Below are 23,814 nucleotides of genomic sequence, written 5' to 3' on the forward strand. Positions count from 1 at the left end.
AACAATCTAAGAGTCCATCATTGGATAAATGGATAAAGAAAATATGGCATATACGTGTATATATATATATATATATATATATATATATATACACACACATATATATCATATATATGTATATACACATACACACACAATGGAATATTATTCAGCCTTTAAAAAGAAGGAAAACCTACCATTTGTGGCAAGATAGAGGACATTATGCTAAGTGAAATAAATTAGAAAAAGACATACTGATCTCACTTATATGCAGAATTTAAAACAAGAAAAAAGAAAAAAATGAAACTCAGAAAATGAGATCAGATTTGTGGTCACCAAAGACAAGTGATGGAGGGAAAGAGAATTAGATGAAGGCAGTCAAAAGGTACAAACTTCCAGTTAAAGTATTAAAGATGTAATGTGCAACATAACTATAGTTAATATCGCTGTATGCCATATTTGAAAGTTGATAAGAGACTAAATCCTGAAAGTTCTCATCACAGGTTAAAAAACACTTTTGTCTTTTTTTGTATCTATATTTGATGATGGATGTTAACTAAACTTATTGTGTTAGTCACTTAACCATACACATACATCAACTGCTTACGCTGTGCACTTTAAACTTATATGTCAATTATTATTGTATGTATTATTGTATGTATATATATCAATATAAAACTGGTAAAAAAGAAATAGTAAATATCTGGACAAATAGAATATTCTTCTCAAGTTCTTTAAAATATGTTTGATGTTTGAAAGCAAAAATCTTCTTTTTTAAATGTCTTAATGTTTATTTATTTTTGAGAGAGAGACAGACAGACAGACAGAGTGTAAGCAGGGGAGGGGAAGAGAGAGAGAGGGAGACACAGAATCCAAAGCAGGCTCCAGGCTCTGAGCTGTCAGCACAGAGGCCAACACAGGGCTTGAACCCATGAACCGTGAGATCATGACATGAGCCAAAGTCGGATGCTTAACCAACTGGGCCACCCAAGAAACCCCACAAGCAAAAATCTTAACATCATCTGATGGGATTTCCAGTATAGATACATGTAATACATGCGACAGCCACAACATAAAGAGGGGAGGTTAAAATGACATATATGATGTTCAAGTTTCTGCATTGCATTTGAAGTGGTAAAATATTAATTCTAAGCAGACTGTGAAAAGTTAAGCATGTATATATTAATCCCTATAGAAAACACTAAAAAACAGTACAAAGAGAGTAAAAAGCTCAATAGATGTAATAAGAGAAGACTAAAAAATATTTAATCCAAAAGAAGGCAGGAAAGAATGGACAAATAAAGAAGGAACAAACAAAACAAAATTGTGGACCTAAATCCAAATATAAATAATTACATTAAATATAGATGGTCTAAACATACCAATTAAAATAGATGGTCAGATAAATTTTTTTAAAGACTCAATCATATGCCATCTACAGGAAACTCTACTTTTTTTAAGTTCTTATTTATTTATTTTTGAGACAGGCAGGTAGGGGCAGAGGGAGGGAGTGAGAGAATCCCAAGCAGGCTCCAGGCTGTCAGTGCAGAGTCCGACATGGTGCTTGAACTCACAAACTGTGGGATCCTGACCTAAACTGAAATCAAGAATCAGACACTTAATCGACTGACCACCAGGTGCCCCAGGAAACTCATTTTAAATATAATGGTACAGGTAGATTAAAAATAAAAGAATGGAAATAGATACTGCATTTGAACACCAATCAAAAGAAAACTGTAATGGTTGTACTCACGTCATACAAAGCAAAAAGCAAAAAAACAAAATCACCAGGGATAAAAGAGACACTACATAAGGATAAAATGATAAATCCACTTTATGAAAATACAACAATCCTAAATCTTCCTAATAACAGAGCCTCAAAACGCATAAAGCAAAAACTGAAAGAACTGAACAAAAAAATGGACAAATCTACACATATTGTTGAGGATGTCAACTTTTCTCTCCCAGTAATTGATAGAACAAGTACACAGGAAACCAGCAAGGATACAGAAAAACTAAATACCACAAATCAACTGGATCTAAATGACATTTATAGATCACTTCACTCAATAATACATTCTTTTCAAGTGTACAGCAAGCATTCACCAAGATGGCCCATATCCTGAATTATAAGACAAATCTCCATAAACTTAAAAGAATTAAAATCATACAGAGTATATTCTCTGGCATAATGGAATTAATGGAAACTAAACTGGAAATCAATAACAGAAAGAGGACTAGAAAATCTCCAAATGTTTAAAAATTGAACAATATACCACCAAATAATCTGCAGTTCAAAGATAACATCTTGGGAAAAATTAGAAAATATTTTGAAGTGAACAAAAATGAAAATACAACATATCAAAGTTGGCAACATAAAACAAAAGTAGTAGAGAGATAGTTTTAGCATTAAATGGTTCTATGAGAAAAGCAGAGACAAGATATATAAATGCCAACAAAAAGAAAGTAGGTGTGGTGAAATTAATATTAAATGAAATAGAATCAAAAGCTAACAGCATTCACTAGGGAAAACAGAGATATCAAAATTATAGTTAATAAATAAATGCCAGGTACTATTCTAAGATATTTTTATGTATTATCTCATTTAATCCTTACAATAATCATATGACTGGGGTGCCTGGATGGTTCAGTCGGTTCAATGTCCAAGCTCTTGATTTAGGCTCAGGTCGTGATCCCAGGGCTGTGGGATCCAGCTCTGCGTCAGGCTCCGTGCTGAGCATAGAGTCTGCCTCAGATTCTTTCTCTGCCCCTCTGCCCTGTTCACACACACACATTCCTGCTCTCTGTCTAAATAAATAAATAAATATATAAATAAATCTAAATTGTATACATAAATTATAATACATAAATTAATAATTTATAAATTTTAAATTTATAATAAATTTATATATATATATATAAACATTTTTTAATAGTAATCATACGACTTAAGTAATGTCACTGTCACCATTTTGTGAATGGAGAAACTGAGGACAGAGAAGAAAGTCGTACAACCGGGATTTAAACACTTGGCTTATGCTCTTAATTGCTATCCTACTGAACAAAACATATGTTAACTCCTGTTCATCCAACATGATAACTTAAAAACAAAAACAAGAAAACATTAGAAATCCAAAGAAAAGTAATACATGGAAAACTTTAGTGAGGAGCTTTAATATATCTGTTTCAGTAAATCAATACATCAAGCAAAAGAAGGGTAAGTATACAGAGAGTTTCAATTACATAATTAAAAAGATACATAGTAGATACATAGGTAAGTTTTGTACCCAACTAGGAGAGACTATTCAATCTTTTTAAACACACATGGAACATTTACCAAACTTGACTATCAGGACACAAAATCTCAACAAATTCCAAAAAAGGAGAACATATAGACCTATTCTCTAAATAAAATAAATAATAAAATTAGAAATTCACCAGAAAAGTCTAACATTTCTCTAACTAAAAACTTTAAAATACCCTTTTAAATTATTCTTGGGTTAAAGAGGACATTAAAATGGAAACTACAAGCTAATTAGAAGTGAATAAAAATTAGAGCAATATTTTGGGGATGTGTCCTAAGTGGTCCTCAAAGAAAGATTTATAGCTTTAAATGCCTTCATTAGGAAAAAAGAAAGACCTAAATAAAGCGCAACACAACACACAAGAAATAAAATACAACGAAATAAAAACTAGCGGTCAATTCTATTTATGAAAACAAAGGCAAAAATCCCAAATAAAATACTAGCAAAATGAATCCAGAGGTTTATCAAAAGAGCAAAACACTATGGGTATTAAAGGTACATCCCACAAATGTAAGGATGGTGAGTCAGGAAAACTGCTGTTGGAGCACCCGGGTGGCTCAGGCGGTTAAGCGTCCCACTCTTGATTTTGGCTCAGGTCATGATCTCAGAGTCACGAGATCAAGCGCACCGTCAGGCTCTGTGCTAGGCACGGAGCCTGCTGGAGATTTCCCTCCCTCTCCTTTTGCCCCTCCCCACTGACACCCCTCCCCACCACCACCCCTCCCCCCTCCTGCACACCCACACAGGGCCTGCTCGAGTGCTCTCATCTCTCTCAAAAAATGAAAATTTAAAAAAAAATTAAGAAAAAAGAAAAAAAGAAAAAACTGCTATTGTCAGTCATCACATTCCTAGATTAAAGGAAAAAAACACCAGGTTCTAGAAGGAAAAATCTGTATGGCAAAAGTGCCAAGTAAAAGGCAAATGACAAACCAGGAAAAACTATTCATAACTCACATTTCAGAAAAAGGAAATCTCCTTTCATAATCTCCTGAATATAGGCGTTCTTATGCATCAATTTTTTTAAACAGACAATAGAAAAACATACAAAGGATGTGAAAAGCAGTTCTCGGAAGAGCAAAAGCAACTGGCTGTTACATATGCAAAAACAAAACAAAAAAAAACCCTTGATCCACTCATAACTAGAGAAACGCAAATCAACAGTGCCCAGGGGGTTTTGTTTCTAAATACCATTCTCCAATAAAAGAACCTGAGTTTCCTGGAGGAACCCTGACTCTAGGGCTGAAATGGGGAGAATACAATATGACCCTGAAGCACCTTCTAGGGTCAGAAAATAAGCAAATGAGGGAAAAAAGATGAGGGATGGGTACACAGGAGCCCACCTGAAGGAGCTAATAAAGGCCAACGATGAAACAATTTAACCAACAAAATTAAGCATGATAGTATTTAATTATAACCCAAAGACTAAAATAAATCAGAAAAACAGAAAATATTCCTTACACAGGAATGTAAAAGGAATAGAGAGAGCCACCCTCCTTCATTCCAGAGCAGACACTTCCTGCTGCCATCCTATGTGATAGGTTCTGCGCTGGGCTATATGACTGGATCCCATGGAGCTCACAGCCCATGGTGGGAGGGACAGTGGTCACAGGCATCCAGTCACCTCAAGCAGGGGCACCCCTTGGGTTCTACTTGCCCTCTCCCTGGACTCTCTCAGCCACCCGGGTAAGTCACCACATTTTGTGTGAGTATGAGTTCCCTTTCAGTAAGGTGAAAGGTGAATTACATGACATAAAATGCAACCATTTTAAGTGCATTTGATATGCTTTGACAAGTGTATGTTCCTGTGTAGTCACCACCCTAGTCAAAATAAAAAACACTTCCAGCACTCCAGAAAGCTTCCCCCTGCCCCTACTGATGTGACTTCCGTCACGACAGCTTAGTTTCACCTGTTCTAGAAATTCATAAAAATGTAGTCCTGCAATATGTCCCTTTTGAGCCTGGCTTCCTTCATTCAACATAGTATCTGCAAAATGCATCTATATTGTTGCATTTGTCAATGCTTTCTTCCTTCTGGGGCGCCTGGGCGGCTCAGTCACTTTAGAGTCTCTTACTAGTTTTAGCATAGGTCATGATCTGGAGGCTTCGTGGGTTTGAACAGTGCATTAGGCTCCTGGCTGGCAGCTGACTCCTCGTGGGCAGCACTGAGCCTGCTTGAGATTCTTGCTCTCTCCCTCCCTCTCTGCCCCTCTGCTGTCTCTGTCTCTCTCCAAATAAATTAATATTTTTAAAACTTGATTTATTCTTTTTTCTCGCTGAGAAGGATTCCAGTGTATGCATACCCCCCAGTTTATTCTCTCTGCTATAATGAACCACCAGACGGTGTGCAGTTTGAGCTACGAAAAAGACAGCTGCTGTGAACATTCACGTCCAAGCCTTTGCACTGACGTTGGGTAAATACCTACAAGTAAAATGCCTGAGTCATACGGTTGGCCTCTGTTTAATATTTTAGTAAACTGTCAAACTGTCTTCCGACGTGGAGGTAATCGTTTCCACCCCCATCAGGGGTGTAGGAGAGTTCCAGCTGCTCCACGGTGCCTCCCCAGCACTGCAATAGTAGCAGCCCCTTTTACGAAGCCATTTTAATAGGTATAAAATTGTATCTCATTGTGGCTTTAATTTGCCTTCCTAGACGTCTGATGATATTGAATATCTTTTCCTGTGCTTACTGGACATCGTATATCTCTGTTGGATTATCTGTTCAAAACTTTGGCCCATTTAAGTTATTGGGGTGTTTTCTTCTTAATAATGAGTTACAGTTTTGAGCTGTGATTTAATTAACACTGATTGATATCAGGTTGTCCTCTGTTCTAACCTTCACCTGGCCTCTTTCCAGGCAATCTAGAGTAAGATCCAAACACCAGGGCCTGGTTCTCCACAATCTGTCTCCTCTCCTAGCCCTTTGTTAGTTCTTTCTTCTACACAGGCTCCTGGCAACCCTCTGAATCAGCCGTAACCAGCCAGACATCTATTACCAGGAATTATTTTATTCAGGGATCTGTGGACACATTTAGTTCACTCACTCCCCACAGATAAGTTGAGGCTCCCTTGCATCCTGCAAATGAAATCTTTCTAGCACTGCTGTTTAATAAATAAATGAGCAAATGAATACCTCTTACCTGGTGGGAGAGATCAGCAAAGTCTTCTTTGAGGAAGTGAAACCACAGTATGACCACAGAATAAAAAAGAGTTCATCATATAACAAGATGGAGAAGAGCATTCCAGGTAGCAGGGCCAGCATGTACAAAGGCCCCGTGGTAGGAGGGAGCATGGCTTGTTCAAGAAACTGTAAGAAAGTCTATGAGTGGGAGAGACAAGCAGCAGAGGACAGCAAGAGATAATGGTTTTAGGCTCTTTACCAAGACTCTGAGCAAGATGGGAAACTCCCAAGATTTGGGGGATAAGGGAAATGGAGGTGATCCTGATTGCAGATTTAAGCATCCTTCTGGCTGCCAAGGAAGGAAGCAGAGAGGCCTCTTAAAGACACCCTCCTAGGAGTCCAGGGAGGAGGCAGGAGTACTCTGGGACGTAGTCGAGGCCTTGGTGGCGGTGAGAAGTGAACAGAAACAAAGCTTTAGAAGATGAAGATGTGCAGGCCTTGGTCACGGACTGATGGTGACGGTGAGGGAGAACGAGGACAGCCCCAGGCTCAGATCTTGGGGTGGAAGGATGGATGGCAGTGCCCTTCACCGGGGCTCAGGCGCCATCTGGGTGTCCTCCAGGGATGAACGGGGAGAGGGAGCAGAGGGCAGGCCAGGACAGCCAATGCAGAGGCCCAGGAGATGGGCTGGCCAGGGATGGGAGGGCAAGCTAGGGGAGAAAGAGAGAGTGAGGTCGGGGAGCTGACAGCGCGATCAAAGCCGCAGGGAGACCAGACAGAGGTCTTGCAGTTTGGGCGCTTCGGTTTCTGGGTCCCGGACACAAACAGTGACGCGGGCAGGAAGCTAGACGGCGCAGCGCGAGTACACAGCCCGAAGCAGGGAATGGAAGCCCCGACGGGGTGTTCAGGGACGGCAATTAAGAAGGTCTCGCGGGTGAGGGGAGAGTGCGGGCGTCTAAGGAGGCCCCAGCCCAGTACCAAGAACCGCAGAAAGGGCAGCCGGGAGCCAAGAGAAGTAGGAGAAGAGGGGGGGGGGCGGAGCGGAAGGGAGCGGGACGGCGGGGGAGCGGGAGACTGAGAGGACGGGAGGAGGGGGCAGAGCAGGAGGGGAGGGGAGGGGAGGGGCGGGGCGGGGGCGGGGCGGCGGGGGGATGCTTCCCCGCTCTCGGGTCTCGCCTTTTTCTCCTTCCGCACTGTCTGGGTTTCCGCTTCCCTCCCGGGCGCGGGGTGAGGGAGCGGGGCCGCGCCTCGGTCCCGGCCGCCGCCGCCATGTGGCCCCCAGACCAGGAACCCGACCCGGACCCCGACCCGGCCCCGGCGCGCGCCGGACGCTCCCCGCCGGGCGCGGCGATGCCCGGGCTCCGCGCCCTCCTGCCGGCGCGCGCCTACCTCTGCTCGCTCAAAGGCCGCCTCCTGCTGGCAGAATCGGTGAGTGCGACGCGGGGCCGGGGCTGGGGCCGGGGTCCGCGGAGGAGCCGTCGAGACTCCCGGCCCCGCCAACCCCTCGGAGCCGAGGAAAGCGGGCGGATCTGGGTGCATTCCCCAGGCGTCGGGTGGCGCTGACCCTCAGCGCGCGAGACCGAGGCGAGATGGGGTCTGAATCCAGGCCCTCCCGGCTCCCTAAACCAACATGGGGGACCCGTCGAGAAGCCTGGGGCCGGGTCGCGTCCACGCGACGGCCGGGCCACTGGAAACCCAACCCAGCTCTGTGTGACTCCGGGCGCCCCCGCTCTCGCTGGGCCCCCGAGACGGGTTGCGTCCCTGCATCTTCTGGCCTCCGTCGCGGGCGCTCCGCTCCGCAAACCCTCCTGCCATCCCTGGCTGCGCCGCGGGAGGAACTGGGCCCCTTCGGCGCTTCACGACGCTCGGGTGGGGGGCCAGGGTCAGTTCTCTGCGCTCTTGCCCGCTTTCCTGGGCGCAGGGAGGGCCGGCCGGGCCTCGAGCTGCGGGGCAGAGGCCAGAGTGGACTCCTGCCAGCTGAGACGGGGAACAGCGGGTAGTGGGAAGGGGACCCCCGGGACTGGGTGAGGCTGAGGCTCGCAGGCAGACCCCTCCCCCCGGGTGCACGGGGCCGGGGCGGGAACCCTGCCGGGTGACTTCATCCTCCTCCTCCCCTCCCTCGCTCGGATCCAGCCGCCCCGCCCCCTCCGAGTCCTTCCTCCTTTTCGCAACCCCCACCCCTGCCCGTCAGGCCTTTGTCTTCGGGACACTCCGAAAACTCCGGCGCAGTCAAGTGTGTGGGGTGGGGGGTTGGTGCTGGCCTCCGTGCAGTACCGGGGAGGAAGAGGCCGGGCACAGAGGAGGCGAGGTAGGGAGGAGCTCTTGTACCTTAGATTTCCCAGCAGTTTGACAGCCCCTATCCTTATTCCCACTTTGCAGACAAGAAAGCTGAGGCCAGAGCATAGGGGATTTGACAGGTGGGTCACTTGAGGGCTGGGTGACACCATGGATGGGAGTGGAGATCAGAGGAAGGAGGCTTCTGCCCCCACACTTCTTCCTACTGCCCGGGGCAGATGTCCCCAGCCCGCGACGCAGTCACTTGACTCAGCAAGCAGGAGGCAGACTTTGAGCGGACAGATGCCAGTTCAGCCCTGGAAATTGATGGGAACCTCTTTTGCAGAGAAGCCTTTAATCCACAGGCCACTGAGGGGCCCCAATCCCAACCCACTCAGCCCACCTCATAGAGGAAGCCCTTGGCGCATAGCTGGGTGTCAGGAATCCAGACCTAGGAAGATAAAGAAGTGGGGAGGAAGGGTTAGGGGTGATCACTGAAGACACAGGGGAGCCATTCTGGTCCCTCTTGGCTCCCTCTGGTCACCTCCGGCTGCCTCCAGGCCCCAGCAAGTAGGGAGACTGACATGGACGGGAAAGGCAAGGAAGTAGCCACCAGGAATTAGGGAATGAGGAAACAAGAATGGAGAGGGGAATCCCCAAAATCTGGCTTTGGGGGCGGTGGACAGGAAGGGGAGAGACACAAGAACAGCCCTCTCTTGAGGAAGTACAGCTGGGGACAGGATTTGGTCGGGGTCCCATGGACTTGCTTTCCTGGGAGACCTCTCTCTATGCCTTTATTTCCCATCTGTTCCACTTGAACTTAGCTACTTCCATGGCCATGTTCAGGGCTGACTTGTGCCCTGGGGACTCCCCGGGATCTCTTCATTTGTCTGAAGTGCATTTGTCTGAAGCAGCCACAGTGTTTCCTGTGTGGCATCTGGGTGTCCCTCCAGGGCCCCTAGGCCCCACTCCAAGCTACTCAACCATGGGCATGCTGTGCCCAGCCCAGCCATAGTGACAGAAACCAGGACAGATAAAGGCCAACAACCGTGGGGCAAGAACTACAGCTGTGTGGTCAGCCAGCCCTGGGTTCAAATTCTGGTGCCTTTTTTATTGCATGACACTGAGCAAATGTCACTTCACCTGTCTGCACCTCTTTTCTCAACTGTAAAGTGGGCTGTGAGCAAGCACCTGTGCATAGGTGGTTGTGAACATCCCACAGACCTCAGCGGGCACTGGCCTGGGGAACAACAGCCCCGTCAGTCAGCGTGGTCTGCCCTGCAGCCAGTCAGCGTGGTCTGCCCTACAGCGCACCACATGGTCTGCAGAACTAGCAGAACTAGCTAGGGGCCTCCGCATCTTCCCGAATCAGTTCCCACCCACAGCACATGTGCAGGGCTGCGGAGAACTCCAATTCTTGCTCCTTAATGCAGTGTGCCCTTTTCACAAAGGCTGGAGGGGTGATGCAGCAGGGCCTCAAGTGTCAGGGTCAACACTCCCTCCTGGATGTTTTTTTCTTCTTATGAAAATTTGCAAATCTCTAAAAAACCCGAACGGTTTTACTGTTAATGCCCATATACCCACCGCCATGCTTGCTTTATCACATATCTTACCCATTTACCCGTCCACCAAGCGAATTTAGTTTTTGATGCAAAGTAAAAATATACTTTGCCCGCATCAGTACATTTCACCTCTGAACACTTCAGCGTGCATATCATTAACTAAAGCTCCAGATTTATATATTTTTTCAGCTAACATTTACATTTTGGGGAGTTGGGGTTAATTTTTTTGAAACTGGTTCCTGCTTAGTGACTGCTTAGGTTTGATTTGCCCTGTTGGACACCATCTGAGCTGGGTGCCCTGTTGGGTGGTTTCTGCCTTAGAGCCCGCTGGGGTGGGGGTGGGGTGAGCAGCTGTAGGAGGCAGCCTGGCCGGGTGGGGGTGGGGAGTGCTGGCGCTGGACACACATGAGAAGCTGGGGCTTCCTGACTGGGTCCTGGCAGGGAGCTGGTGTAGGGTCCAGATGCAGAGCCATGCCCAGGGGCTTAGGGGGCAGCGTGGGTGTGGGCCAGCGCCCCCACAACAGGGTTCTAATCCTGGCAGCTGTGGGACTGTGGGCAGGTCACCTCCCCTGTTCCTCACTGCAGAGCACTGGGCCAGGGGTTGTGCAAGGGCACTGACTTTACCTTGCCTCACCTCCAGGGTCTGTCGTTCATCACCTTTGTCTGCTATGTGGCATCCTCTGCATCCGCCTTCCTCGCGGCACCCCTACTGGAGTTCCTGCTGGCCCTCTACTTCCTCTTTGCTGATGCCATGCAGCTGAATGACAAGTGGCAGGGATTGTGCTGGCCCATGATGGTGAGGGCTGGGCCCCAGGAGGGAGGGGTTTGACTGCATTTCGGCCCTCACCTTTCACTGTGCTGGAGGGGCTGTTTGCGGTAGGTTGGAGCCAGGCCCCACCACTCAGCAGCCGCGTGACCCAGAGCAGGTTGCCTTAACCTCCAGGGCCTCCAGTGCCCCTCCCTGAGGCAGGGAACCTTAGCCGGAATCATGGCCCCTGGCCACCAGGTGGCGCTGGTGTTCCCAGCTGGGCCTGCCGGAATGAGCCTCCGCTGCAGGAATTCAAGCCATTTCCAAAGGGGCAAGGCAGGTTAACTGAGGACTTGCGGGGCTTGCCCAGGCCTTAGCCATCTGGCAACTCCTTTTGTCACCTTGGGAGGCCTCAGAGCCCCACCTCAAACCTTGCTGTTTGAAAAGGGGCAGAAAGGCTGCCATTCGACCCTGGTCTCTTGACTTTGTATCCCATATACTTCCTGATGGGCTACAACCTGTGCCCCCATTGTAGAGACAGGGGAGCAGAAACCATGATGCATAAATGGATCTGCCGCAAGTATGTGGCACAGTGAAGCCCAGGGCCAGATCTCCCCGTTGGAGAGCAAGCAGGGAGCAGATGAGCAGGTTTCCAACTTCCCCTTTCTTGTGGAACAGGGAGACCTGCATGTGGGCCAAGCCACAGGGCAGGTGCAGCCTGTTGTCCACGGGGCAGTGGATGGCCAGCTGGACCGGGGACAAGGCAGCCTCAGCTGCTCGAAGCCCGCAGGGGCACCTAGGCAGGGGCAGGAATGGGGGTGGGACGAGGACCAGGTGCAAACAGAGAGCCCGAGGATGCCAGATCTGCGGGGCCAGCTGTGTTTCCAGGCTGCCGGGCCCATCATCCCCTGGCCAACAGTGGGTTCCAGCCCTATTCCTGCCACCTGGTGCCCTTCTGAGCCCCTGTCCCCTGCCCGGGCTCCCAGCTGCCCCTCCCCAGTGCTGTCCTCCACTCCTGGGAGGCCAGGGCAGTGACTGTGCCCACCGCTCCCCAGGACTTCCTGCGCTGTGTCACAGCAGCCCTCATCTACTTCGCCATCTCCATCACAGCTGTTGCCAAGTACTCGGACGGGGCTTCCAAAGCAGCTGGGGTGAGTAGCCGCCCTCTCCCTGGAAGGGGTGGCCCAGCGAAGCCCCCTTGGGTTCACCCCACCCCAGATGCCCCTTGGACACTCCGTGGCTGGGGCACAGTCTGTCCCAGCTTAGGCCCCTCGGGGCTTCACGTGGATCTCAGCTATTCCAAAGTCCTCTTATTGGAGATTAAATCCACCCTGAGTTTTGAAGGCTGTTTGCCCAGCCAAGATAACAGCTCATTTTCCTCCTTGTCGGTCCCGGGAGGGGTCTGTGCTTGCCAATCGGAGCTGCTTTTCCAAGCAGATAAAGCCAGGCGATAGCTTCTCGGGCCAGCCCCCCCGTTCCCAGGCTCTTGGACCAGGGACTCCCAGCTCCTGATGACGGACTCCATCCACCTTGTGTCCTATCCCACAGGTGTTTGGCTTCTTTGCCACCATCGTGTTTGCAATTGACTTCTATCTGATCTTTAATGACGTGGCCAAATTTCTCAAACAAGGGGACTCCACAGACGAGAACACAGCTGACAAGGCAGAAGGTGGGTGGCCACCCTGTGGGTTTTTACCTGGGAACGTGGCTTATCACCCCCGGGGACCCTGCTCTCCCTGAGGGATACCCAGCCAGTTTGCGGCTCCAGGAGAGGAGCATCCCCACAGGCCGAGAGTGTCTTCGCAGCCTGGTTCTCCTGCTCCTTCATGCAGCTGGCTCTCCAGGGACCCTGCCCTTGCAGGAATGGTGAGCTGAGGGCAGGCCTGGCACTCCTCTTCTGTGACACTTTCGCTGATGAGCCCCCAGGGGTAGCCAGTCACTGGGCTGCAGAGCTGCCACCGGCTCGGACCAATGCACCTGCCCACCCCCCACCCCAGTCTCTCCTGCCTGTGGCTCAGGGACCAGAGAACCAAGCTCTCCTCCTTACCTGCAGCACCGAAACAAGCTCAGTCAGGCTTATGAGCCAGCAGAACCCACCCTTCTGCTAAAAATATATGAGGCACATCTCGTCCCATCCCATACTAAGGCTAAAGCTAGGTTAAATGTTCCTAGATGTTTTCCTTAGGTCTTTGTGACCTGCTTACCAGTTGCCTGCCTGCTATGGGTGCTTCTAGACAACCACTCTAGTGGACGAGTAGGAAGTAGCAGTGGAGACATGTGTTTGAATATTTTGTGAGCTTTAAATATTTGAAGGTACATAGTTATATATAGTAATTTTTTTTGCTATAAAATTATTCCTAGCTTATGTGTTAGAATGAATACAGCAAAACCACAAAGTCATGCCATTCCAGCCCTTGGCACAGGGAGTTAAGGTTTATGGAGGCTCTCTGAGCTTGTCCATGACCCAGGAACAGTATGAGGACTGACTGGGGTTCTAAGGGACAGAGATTGGTCCCTCCCTGAAAATAGCAATTGGCACTGCTGGGGGAGGTACGGGAGGTTTATGACTTAGGTGCTTTTCCTTCCTGAAGGTTCCAGAAGGCTCTATAGAGTACTCTTCAGTATTGGGATTCTAGGAACCTTGGAGTTACACCTCATAGATAGGCCCTTAACGTTATAAAATGTGTCTGATTACTATATAAAATTAGGATTGGGGCAAGGAGGATGGAAACTATAAGGTGGCTAAAAAGAGGCTTCCTGATTTTCTAGTATATTTTAGTTTCTTGGGCCAGAAAATAGCTGTCCCCACCTTGCCCTGCTGAATTGCAGAGTAGGGTTGGGTTTGGGGTGCAGACATACCTCCCTGACACCCCAAAGTGAGAATAGCCCAGGATGACAGGGGAGAGCCTAGAGCAGAGGCATCCGGGCTCCACCCCCTCCACGTGGCCTTGCCCTGGAGGTGACAGCAACCGCCTGTCCCAGGTCCCTGTCCCAGGTCCCAGGCACGGGTGCTGGGGGGAGGGTGGCCTTCACACCAAGTGGATACCACCCTCACAGTCAGCTGCAGGAGGGACCTGAGTCCAGAGCTCCAGCCAACAGCCAGAAACCCAGCCAATCTCCCCAGAAACAGCTTCCAGGCACCGCTGGTCTGGAAGCTCCCAGCAAGCATCCTCTTTGCTTTCCTTTCCTTTCAGAAGAGAATTCCGACTCTGACTCTGACTGAAGGCCTACCCTGCCCTGGCAACCCGAGCCTCATGGGCCTTGACTGCTGCACCTTCTAACCAGGAGAGCCGGGACGTGGTCAGGGGACCGTGTGTGTTGGGAGAGAGGCTGTGACCTCAGCAGCAGTGGGAGTTGCTGACGGAGCCAGCCTCCTCACAGCCCTAAGGTGACGTTCCCAAGCCCAGCATACCAATCGGCACCCCTTGGCTTAGCCCTGTCCAACCGCTCCATACACAGGGGCTTCGTGAATATTCTGCCACTTCTCATTTCTGCCCCGCAGACCTTAAGCCTTGTAACCTCCCTGCCAAAAATCAGCACAAGGGGACAGAGCTGATGGAGCCTTGTTACGGGAGGCATTTCATGCTGCAAAGCTGGCAGGGGGTGAGCGGGGGGTGGGTAGATGTAGGGCAGAAACCACCACAAGGCCAACCTGCTGGGCCCCAGGGGGGTTTGTCTGCATTTGCTCACAACAGGCACTTTGTGGAGAATAATCCTTCTAAGATTCTTTTGTTCAAGGAGTACCAGCTGCCTCTTCGTTTCTTTTTGTTTTTGTTCTTAGTGTTTATTTTTGAGAGAGAAAGAGCATGAGCAGGGAAGGGGCAGAGAGAGGGAGGGAGACAGAATCCAAAGCAGGCTCCAGGCTCTGAGCTGTCAGTACAGAGCCCGATGAGGGTCTCGAATTCATGAACCTCGAAATCGTGACCTGAGCCCAAGTCGGACCATTAACCAACTGAACCACCCAGGCGCCCCTGCCTCTTCATTCTTGAAGCAGGGAGAAAACTGACCTTGGCTCTCATCTGGGAGAGATCGGGTCCGTAACGGGCACCTCACGCCCTCGGAAAGCACGTCTTCTCTGGGCAACATGCCAGTTGTAGATTAGCTTACTAGGTCCAAAGGAGCGAGGGTACCTAACGGTGAAGTAACTGACAGCGTCCTGGGTAGCTGGGCGGGCCCAGCCAAACCCTCTTGCCCGCCAGCAGGCGAGAGGCTCCCAGGCACTCAGCATGACGTGTTTCTCGACCCCAGAGCAGGTCTCCTGACCACCTCTCCAGAGGTGAAATGTGCCTTCTGTGTTCGCCTGAGGACCTGTGCTGTGTATGTATGTTCAATGGGATTTTGTAACTGTATGTAATTTTTTTTTTTTTTTTTACACAACAGTAGCTTCTTTAAATGGCCTTTCCTGTGACCCAAGAGGCCTCATGAATGAGCCAGACGTGGACCCATGTCTTGGGCATTTGTAACCTTTGTTCTTCTCTTGCATGTGAAAAAAGCCATAATGGATTAAACCAGACTACCTGCTTGGAGTGTATGTGTTTGAAAACCCCTCACACTCCCCAGAGCATGCGGTCCAGGGTCACGCTTCAGCACAGACTGGGCACATACACGGTGAGTCCCGACAGCGCCAGGCTTCGATAGCACACGCACATTTGCTCCACACCAGGCACACCTAAGCATCGGACGCCTGTGCTCTCATCTAGTCTTCACACGATCCTGTTTCACTGTCCAGGAAACTGACGGAAGGTTCAGGAACTTGCCCAAATCATCATGGCCCCTTTGAGGAGGGCCTCTCACTTATCTATCAGGATAACCACCCACGGCACCTCTGAGATAGCCAGAACCTGGGCCTCTCGTGGTTTGGAAACTGGTCCCACGAGGGACCCCACACTTGAAGACTGGGAGAGCGCCGGGTCGGCAGTTGGCCCAGGTATCCTGCCCCAGCTTTGACACACGTTCTGAAAATACATCCGAAAGCTGATGTGCAGAAACCGAGAGGGGTACACGGTGGGACCTTGCCTGCCCAGCTCAGCCAGCCAGGCTGCCTGTCAACACCCATGCCACGGAGGCGGGCTGTGTTCAGCCACCACCTCACAAGCTTGTTTCGGGAACTAGGTCCGCGGCCTTTGAAGGGACGGGAGGGAAGTCGGAGCCAGGAGACAATGCCATTTTTACATGTCCATTTATTAAACAAGAACTCCTTCGTGACAATTTAATACAATATTTATTAACGATTAGTGCTGAGAAAATTATTTCCCTCTACATACAAAAATACAGATTTGAACACTATGAAAACAATCAGGACGAGTACCATGAAAAATAGGTCCTTCAAAAGAAATAAAGGGGCAAAACTGAGGGCAACGTGAGGCTCTGTCTGCTGTCGGGGACAAACCCACAGGAGCAAAGGCTTTGGGGCCCCAACACCACTCCAAATGGATAGAGTCAAACCTACAAGCCAGGGTTTGAGAAGCCAGGAAACCCACCAACAGCATAAACCAATGTTTGCCAAATGGGCATCACCTCAGAATGCCCCACAGCTGTGCCTAAACGATTAAAGGAAAAAAACTTCTAAGAAGCAAAATGTAATCGTTACTAAGTTAACATTGCCCCCCAAAAGTGCCACCCGGCCAAGTACCAATGAATAATCATATTGGAGCTATTAGCCATCTGATTTCATTTCCTTTGTTAAAATAATGACATCTTCTGGCCCTTCCAAAGGACAAAAAAGAAGCTACAATTTGAGTAAATCCATTCCTTCATTTTGCAGTGGCTCAGCTAGTTTACTCAAAGAATTTTCTTCACCACACAGAACTCGCGTCCTATAGATATGGGAGGGGTGGGAAAGCCAACAGAGCAGCTAGAGCGTTATCTAATGTCAGCAAGCTCCTCATAGCAGGGAGTCTATTTTGTCCAAGCGCAAAACCAGAAAGGGCCACTGAGCCCACCCCGGGGAGTCCACAAACCAAAGTCAGTGGAGGCCCCTTGGGCAGCCCCTCTCTCCCAGGCAGGGCTGGAGGTGGGCCCGAGCTGGTCCTCTGCTTCACCAGCCGGCCAGCAAGGGAGATCTTCACTGTGTCAGACCTAAAGGGGAAAATCAGAGCGCCACGGATGTTCCATGCTTTTCCTTTCTACAGAACCACTTTCCTCTTACCGTTTGAGGCGAGCAGTGGCTCTCCCTAACTGAACAAGTGGTTTAAAAATGCCAAATGCAGTTATACTGATTAATTATTTCACAGAAATATACGCTTACTCTCAGACTGTTGAAATAAGCAGAAACAAGTCATTGGGGAGAAAGCAGCAGAGAGGAGACAGGAAGAGCCAAGGTGGGTGTGGTTTTTTCTCTTTTTTAAAATACATAACGAAGTTTAAAGGGATAATGGCTAAACCTCAAAGCCATCATTGCTAAAAGCAATATTAAAAGGACACGATCTAACATCATGCTACAAAAATAGTGTCATCTGGTTTAACTAAATGTACATCTTTTTTTCAGTTCCATGATTGACAAGTGTTTATGTGACTGACACACAGAAGGCACCGAAGGTGAAGTGATTATTATTTGTCTTAAAATATACAAAGACAGAATTACCTACTTCGGGGGAAAAAAAATACAGTCATACCTGTAATAAATAGTTAAGTGTTTTTGCCACGGGTTCCCGAACCCCTACAGATTTCAACATATACAAATAGTTTCGATCCCTACATTCTCTTAGAGGGAACCACATCAAAATCAAGTTAACAAAAGCATTGGTTTTATCCACATATGTCAGTTTCATCATGAGGCAGGATCTGAAAACTCATTTTTAAACGGGTTACAGAGTGAAGGAGCTGGAAGCAGTCAGCCCCCGTGCAGGTCTAGGCCAGCTTGGGGGTCCACCTGGGCCTCCTGCCCTCGTCCTTCCCCACGAGCCAGCCTTCCCCCAGCCTTTGGACCAGCCAATTCTCCCTTCAAGCTCTGATTCTTTGCCTCCTTCACTTCTGCAGAAAGGGAAACTTGTGAAGTCAATTCTGGAAAAGGCAGGAAAGCAAAATGGCCCCCTGAAGGAGGCAGGCATCAGTTAGACCTGGCCCTGCTTGATCCAGGCACCAACCGGGTCCCCACACTGTCCTCATTTCCTGGTAACAGGAAATGCTTTCTACTGGGGTTCAGCGGCGTTCTCCAGAGACAACTCCGATGTGACAGTTTTGGACTGAGTCCCATACAAACCAGTACCCGAATCAACTGTGTCCTACCTTCTCTGGTCTGAGGCACAATTATGAAAAGAAACCTCACCTCACCCTGATCCCGTCAACAAAGCTGATTAAGGTCATTTGAGACCAGTTCCTACTGGAAATTGGAACCAGAAAGGTTCTGACAGCCCACTCGAGTCCAGGCTATTAACTCCTTAATGAAGGCTCTCTGGCCTCTGCGTACAATGCATCCCAAGGAAAACCTGCCACTCCAAGGTGTCTAGATGAGCAAGCAGGTCACCCTAAGTAAAGTCTTGGCATGAAAATGCGGACAACAAACTGACCCTAGGAACAAGATGTACTATTCAAGGATCCGTAAGCTAAACTTTATTTTAGGCAAGTTGCTGTTGCTTCAACCTCAGTGGGCTTGTAGGTAACTTTTTTCTTTATGGTTACATTTATGGGATAAGAAAAACCAGAGAGGGAAAAAAAATCCCCAAGGTTCAGAAATTGCACCGAAATGGGACAGAAATATAATCTAGACCAAAGAAGGAAGAACACATCGGCCCCATTCCTCTGTTTCAAGCCTAAGAGTGTATAAATGCCACTAATGCCACTTACTGGTGTGAAGGAAAGTCAAACGGAACATTCATTTTCAGAAGAAAATTCTTCTAGATCTAACAGAGATTAAGGGTATTTTCTATCAGGGACAGTTTCTAAATAAAAGCAATGGACAGGGTCAAATGTTTCAAATAACCTTTCAACCACACAGTTCTTATGATCTCAATAATATCTGCTGAGAGAGGAGGAAACACGAGATTTTATAAAAAGCCAGGAAAGGTGACAAAGCTCAAGGAGGCCTGTGTTAGGTCTGCGTCCTCTCTAAGGTGGACCCAAACCAGAATCTGAGTCCCCTGTCCAGAGCTCCAAGGCATACTGGTCCCAACATCCAGCTTTGGCTCTCAGGCTGAATGCAAACCTCAGCCCTCACTTTTCCAAAGACAAGAGAAAAGGAAGGTAGTTAACCAAGCACATTTTTTCAAACTGGCCTGGGTCGGTGACCACATGCAGGGTGATGGCCAGTTCCCCGGAGGCACGCAGTCTGGGTGTGCTGGGCCCCTCTCTCCTATCACCTCCCATTCTTGCCCCTGCTCCACTCTCCAGTCTGTTGCCCAGCTGGTCCTGAGAGTGGGTGCTGATAAGGTAAGAAAAATTTGAGGCAGACAGAAGTCCTGGGTTCTGCAAAGTTCACTAGGAACCAAAAAGGTATCTGGGGACCTCAAAAGCTAATGACAGTCCCTTGGGGCAGAGAACAACTTTTTATTTTCCTAGAGAGAATCAATTGGCAGTAGCCTTTACCTAGAAAGTGCTTTTTGCCCTTACCTGTTTATTGTCCTTATTTTCCTGTAAACAAGATATGGAGAAAATGACAGTCGGGAAGTAGCAGGATGACTTCCCGGTTGCCTGGTTTTGAACACGGATGGCACAGTGGGAACCACTGAAGTCATCACTGCCTTCCAGAATCACTAAATTGGCCACACATCGCCTCCACACACTACTTACGTTAGGGCTGGTTCTGAGAACTCACAGAAAATCTTGCACAGCCAGAGATTAGAACTTGGGCCACCTCTTAGACACTTGGAGAGGTGAGGAGTTTCTTCCAAACAGCACAAGATTGTCTGCACGACGAGGTGAGCCTGGACCGCACACAGGACATAATACACGGAGGCCTGATTCCAGGCTCGTTCGTTGCAAGCAAGAATCCATACACACGTGCAGACAAAAGAGTGCCTCCTCGCCTCAAGAGACCGCCTGTGGCTGAACCCAAGTCTGAATCGCTAAGAAACCATCAAAGAAAGGCAGAGGAAGTGGCAAACTTTTTAAAAGAGTAGACATGTTTTCAATGGAGTCAAAAGCTCTCACCATCTAACACGTCGGATACACTTCATGCCTACAGGCGTGCGCCTCCCTGCCAGGGGACAGTCGTGGTGCCCTGAGGGCCGGGGCTGTGGTCCGCCCCCGAGTCAGGCCCTCAGAGGAGCCGGTGGGTCCCGCTGGCTCCCATGTGACCAGCCAGGCTCTGTCCCCGCTGGCTTTTCAGTTCCAGCCGCCGAGACCGGGACTGGACAGGCCACTACATCCTTGCCTTTTTGTGGGCAAAGGTAACCTCTCTGGGATGAGTGTTTCTGCACAGAGTAAAAATCTAAAATAAAATACTTTGAATCAAACTTGTCCTAGAAGGTTTTAATCTGTGACTACCTTTGTCCTTCCCTGGCTTTATATGGGACCAACGAGCGACTTTCGGCCTCCATGACTGTAATCTTTCTGTATGAAAAGAAAAAGACCTCTCCCTCCCTCCACGCCTTCAACCCTGTAGAGAAACATACAGGAGAATCCGAAGGAGAAAATACCACATCAACCAAAATCAGTGCCAAGATCAACCTTCTCTGAAGACGTCGGTGCGCATCTATCTAAAAGCACCAGGGGTTCCACCGGAGGCTGGAAGGTCGCCACCACACGGTCTCCAGGCACCAAGTCCAATCTACACAGCAACTGCAGTTCCCATCAAGTTTGGCACAAACTACGAAAGCCGGCATCCTCCTACCAGAAAATTGAGAAACACTGAGATTGCCTCAGCCTTAAAATACCCCAAACCAAATGGATGTGGTCCACATTGGAACCATTACATGCACAAATAGGCTTCCTTCAATTTGCAAAAACAAAACTAAAGTCCTGCTAAGCGCCCCCTAAATCTAGATTGTCCTGTTTGCACACAGAGGCAACATAAGAAAAACAAGTGTCGTCACATTCGCCCTAGACAACCACACTCTCCTCTCAGAACTGCCCCCGCCGCGCTGCCGCGCGAGGAGGTCTGCTCCCGGGCTCTGCGCCACACCAATAAGAGAGCTGGCTGCTTCTGGCTGTGGTGGGAGCTAATTAAATACAAAGAAATATATTTACAGAAACCATGGGGGAGCCTCATGGCACAAAGGATATTAAATAGTTACAGGGACATAAATAATTCCGAAGATTCTAACACTAAGATGCAAAGTGACCACTACGTCCCTCGGTGGCACAAGGGATCGTCACTTTTTATCACCTAGAAGCATTTACAATTGCAATGGCTTCAGAACCACTACTTGCAGCTTTCAACACATCCTCGGGAGGCCAACAGGCCCTTTTCCACCAGGTGATAAACTGCTTTTATTGCAGCCACTTGGAAAAACTCGGGCAACAATCCTGCCCGAGTGGTATTCTTTTTCTTGATCTCACTTCAAAGGCAGCTTTTTACTGAGGCCAAGTAACATGACTCCCAGCAGATTCCTGATAAAGCTCAGGGTGGTCCTTCCACGTGGGCCCCACTCAATGCGAGGCTGGGTCTTTGTGGCCCTGTTTCTAAGTGGAAATCTCAGAGGGAGAGAAGCCCGTTTCAGACTATGCAGACACAGTCGACAAATGCAAAATAAATACATACAAATGAACAGATAAAATCCAGATGTCATCATCTCCTCAGAAGTCACTACACATAAGAAGTTCAAAGTTTGTGAGGCGTGACTGGTGCCGCCTCACAACACGCGTGGGAAGGGGGCTCGATCGGACCCGTGTGGGCGCAGGGGAGGTGCGTGACCACCGGGCCAGCGGGGTCTGCACCGACAGCCCACTGCCCCTGACGTGGACAAGGAACCGCAGCAGAATTCGGCCAGTTCCGGACGGTCGGTTCAGGCGGCTGACCCCTAGCCCCGACCCTTCAGACGTGGAAGGTACCGTTTCCCGTAGAACCTCCTGCCTAGCAGTGGTCCCTGCGCTGGGAAATGAGATGCTGCTCTTCTGCGAGGCGTGCGATGCCACGGATGCACGGATGACACCCTCTCGCGCCTGCTCTGCTCCCCACCTCCGAGCACACACTCGTGTTCGCTCTCTCCCCACGCAGCACGCGGCGAAAGCTGCAGTCATTCACTACTAGACAAGATCCTGGGGATCCTCCGCGGGCTGCAAACCCGCTGCCGCCCCCCACCCCCATCCCCACCGGGGCAGGGCGGGTTTCCTCCCTGGTGACAGCCAGACACAGAATAGTAGGGGGACACGGAGGTTTGTAAACATTCAAAACAGCTCAGAGAGTGAAAACCCAACAAGTTACGGGCAATTTTTCCATGAAAGATACAATTATAGTTTCCCGACGAGAAAAAAAACAAAACCAAAAACAAACAAAAAAACCTACAGCCTCAAAGGGGTTCATGTAACACATTCACCACAATCATCTTCACTTTATCAAGAATCCATCCAAAACCTTACATAACTAGAATTTTCCCCAGCAACTTCCGAGGTCGATGTTCATAGTCATGACCCTGAGGCACAAAAGCCACAACCCGTGCCTTCTGGAACATCAGTGAAAGGGTGTGTCGTGCTGGAAATTCAAGTATTTTCAAATCCTAGACAAACCTACTCAGAATCACTTTAGAACTGTCCTCAGGCATTTAAAAATTCGCACACATCCCTAAAACAGGTGTGTCCCCACCTGTGGTCCATGAAGCCAGCAAAGGTGCCGGCATTCTGGTTGGTGGAATGTTTTGTTTCGTTTTGTTTTTTGTGGTTTTTTTTTTTTTTGTGGCTTTTACCTGAGAAGGCAAAATTGCAGGAAGCCTGCAATTCAGCCTCCAAGTAGTAAGGGTGGGTCTGAAACTGGAAAACAAGATGGTCCCCACGTTCCCGGAGGAGAATCTGGGATTCAGGGAAGTGACGCATTTCAGGAAGAATTAATTGAGTGAGTTCTCAGCAGGGTGGGAACCGAAAGGTGACCTTCCCGCATTTCAGCAGTCCCACTGAACGGCCCCAAGAGGGCAGCAGCTTTTCCCATCCCCGTAAAGTCTGGGGGCCCGGCAAAGAGCTCCACCAGCGCCCCCATCACCAAGACCCTCAGCGTCACGCGTGGCTTTCTGGGCCTGTGCTGGGTGTGTCGACGCCCCAGGAGTGGAAGACGAGGAGCAGGGGAGGCTCCGGGCAGCAAGACTAAATGGTGCCCCGGAGCTCGCGAGGGGGCTGCCCGGCGATCGCTGCCAACCCCACACCTTCATTCCTTGATTTCCACCCCCTCCTAGCAGCCCCCATTAATCCAAAGTCTTGAGCTGTCACAAAAATATATGACAGGGTGGCTCGGAGTCAGATGTGAAGCCTGTGCTCGGGGACAGCGAAGACCTAAAGCAGATGCGGCAGCCGGTAAGGTCGGCGGCAACCACGGCCACCCAACCCTGGACCGATCGGCAGGCCTCTGCCGCCCACCTCGGTCAGAACAGCTGGGCTCGGCGGCTCCCTGCCTCAAATACCTGCCAGCGGGGGCTCTGAAAACCCTTTCCCAGGATGAACTTTCACCAAAGAGGACAAAATTCAACTTAATCACGGGAAAATCTGACATGATGAGGGAAAGAAAACTTGTCTGAAAGGATGGGCATGGGGACAAGAGGGAGGAGGATGGCAGGTGCTCATGTGTCCAGGCGCTGGATCTCAGGGCGACCGTCCACGTCTCTGGACTCCGTGCGGGCTCGGATGTAGTCACTGGCACTCTGCTGGTGGATGCTGACTCTCCATTTCTGCACCGCCAGGAACGTGTTCACTGCATATACCGCGGTTGCCAAGAAGCCAAATATCTGCAAAACACGGGCACGGTCA

The 23,814-nt window shown here is 49.2% G+C and overlaps 2 protein-coding genes and 1 long non-coding RNA gene across 4 annotated transcripts in view; 2 read left to right on the forward strand and 1 right to left on the reverse strand.

The window, feature by feature from the left end:
• Positions 1 to 7,571: 7,571 nt before the first annotated feature.
• Positions 7,572 to 14,814, forward strand: CMTM3 (CKLF like MARVEL transmembrane domain containing 3). Its single transcript, XM_042970116.1, has 5 exons — positions 7,572 to 7,830; positions 10,879 to 11,034; positions 12,042 to 12,137; positions 12,535 to 12,655; positions 14,181 to 14,814. The coding sequence occupies exons 1-5, from the start codon at positions 7,672 to 7,674 to the stop codon at positions 14,207 to 14,209; spliced, it is 561 nt and encodes a 186-aa protein (XP_042826050.1). The 5' UTR covers positions 7,572 to 7,671; the 3' UTR covers positions 14,210 to 14,814.
• A 74-nt stretch (positions 14,815 to 14,888) lies between these two features.
• On the forward strand, positions 14,889 to 18,043 carry LOC122234365. Of its 2 annotated transcripts, XR_006212142.1 has the most exons (4): positions 14,889 to 15,594; positions 17,220 to 17,306; positions 17,474 to 17,523; positions 17,965 to 18,043. It is a non-coding gene; the product is annotated as an uncharacterized LOC122234365 (long non-coding RNA). The 2 variants fall into 2 exon arrangements; XR_006212141.1 differs by lacking the exon at positions 14,889 to 15,594 and having other exon boundaries at positions 17,104 to 17,306.
• Positions 18,044 to 18,525: 482 nt separating this feature from the next.
• The window catches only part of CMTM4 (CKLF like MARVEL transmembrane domain containing 4), a 66,743-nt gene continuing 61,454 nt past the window's right edge, over positions 18,526 to 23,814 (reverse strand). The window contains exon 4 of the mRNA XM_042970512.1: positions 18,526 to 23,792. Coding sequence (XP_042826446.1) covers positions 23,628 to 23,792 — 165 coding nt within the window. The 3' untranslated portion in view covers positions 18,526 to 23,627. The remainder of the gene's footprint in view (positions 23,793 to 23,814) is intronic.

The sequence above is a fragment of the Panthera tigris genome, chromosome E2, assembly GCF_018350195.1.
Source record: "Panthera tigris isolate Pti1 chromosome E2, P.tigris_Pti1_mat1.1, whole genome shotgun sequence".
Classification (NCBI taxonomy): domain Eukaryota; kingdom Metazoa; phylum Chordata; class Mammalia; order Carnivora; family Felidae; genus Panthera; species Panthera tigris.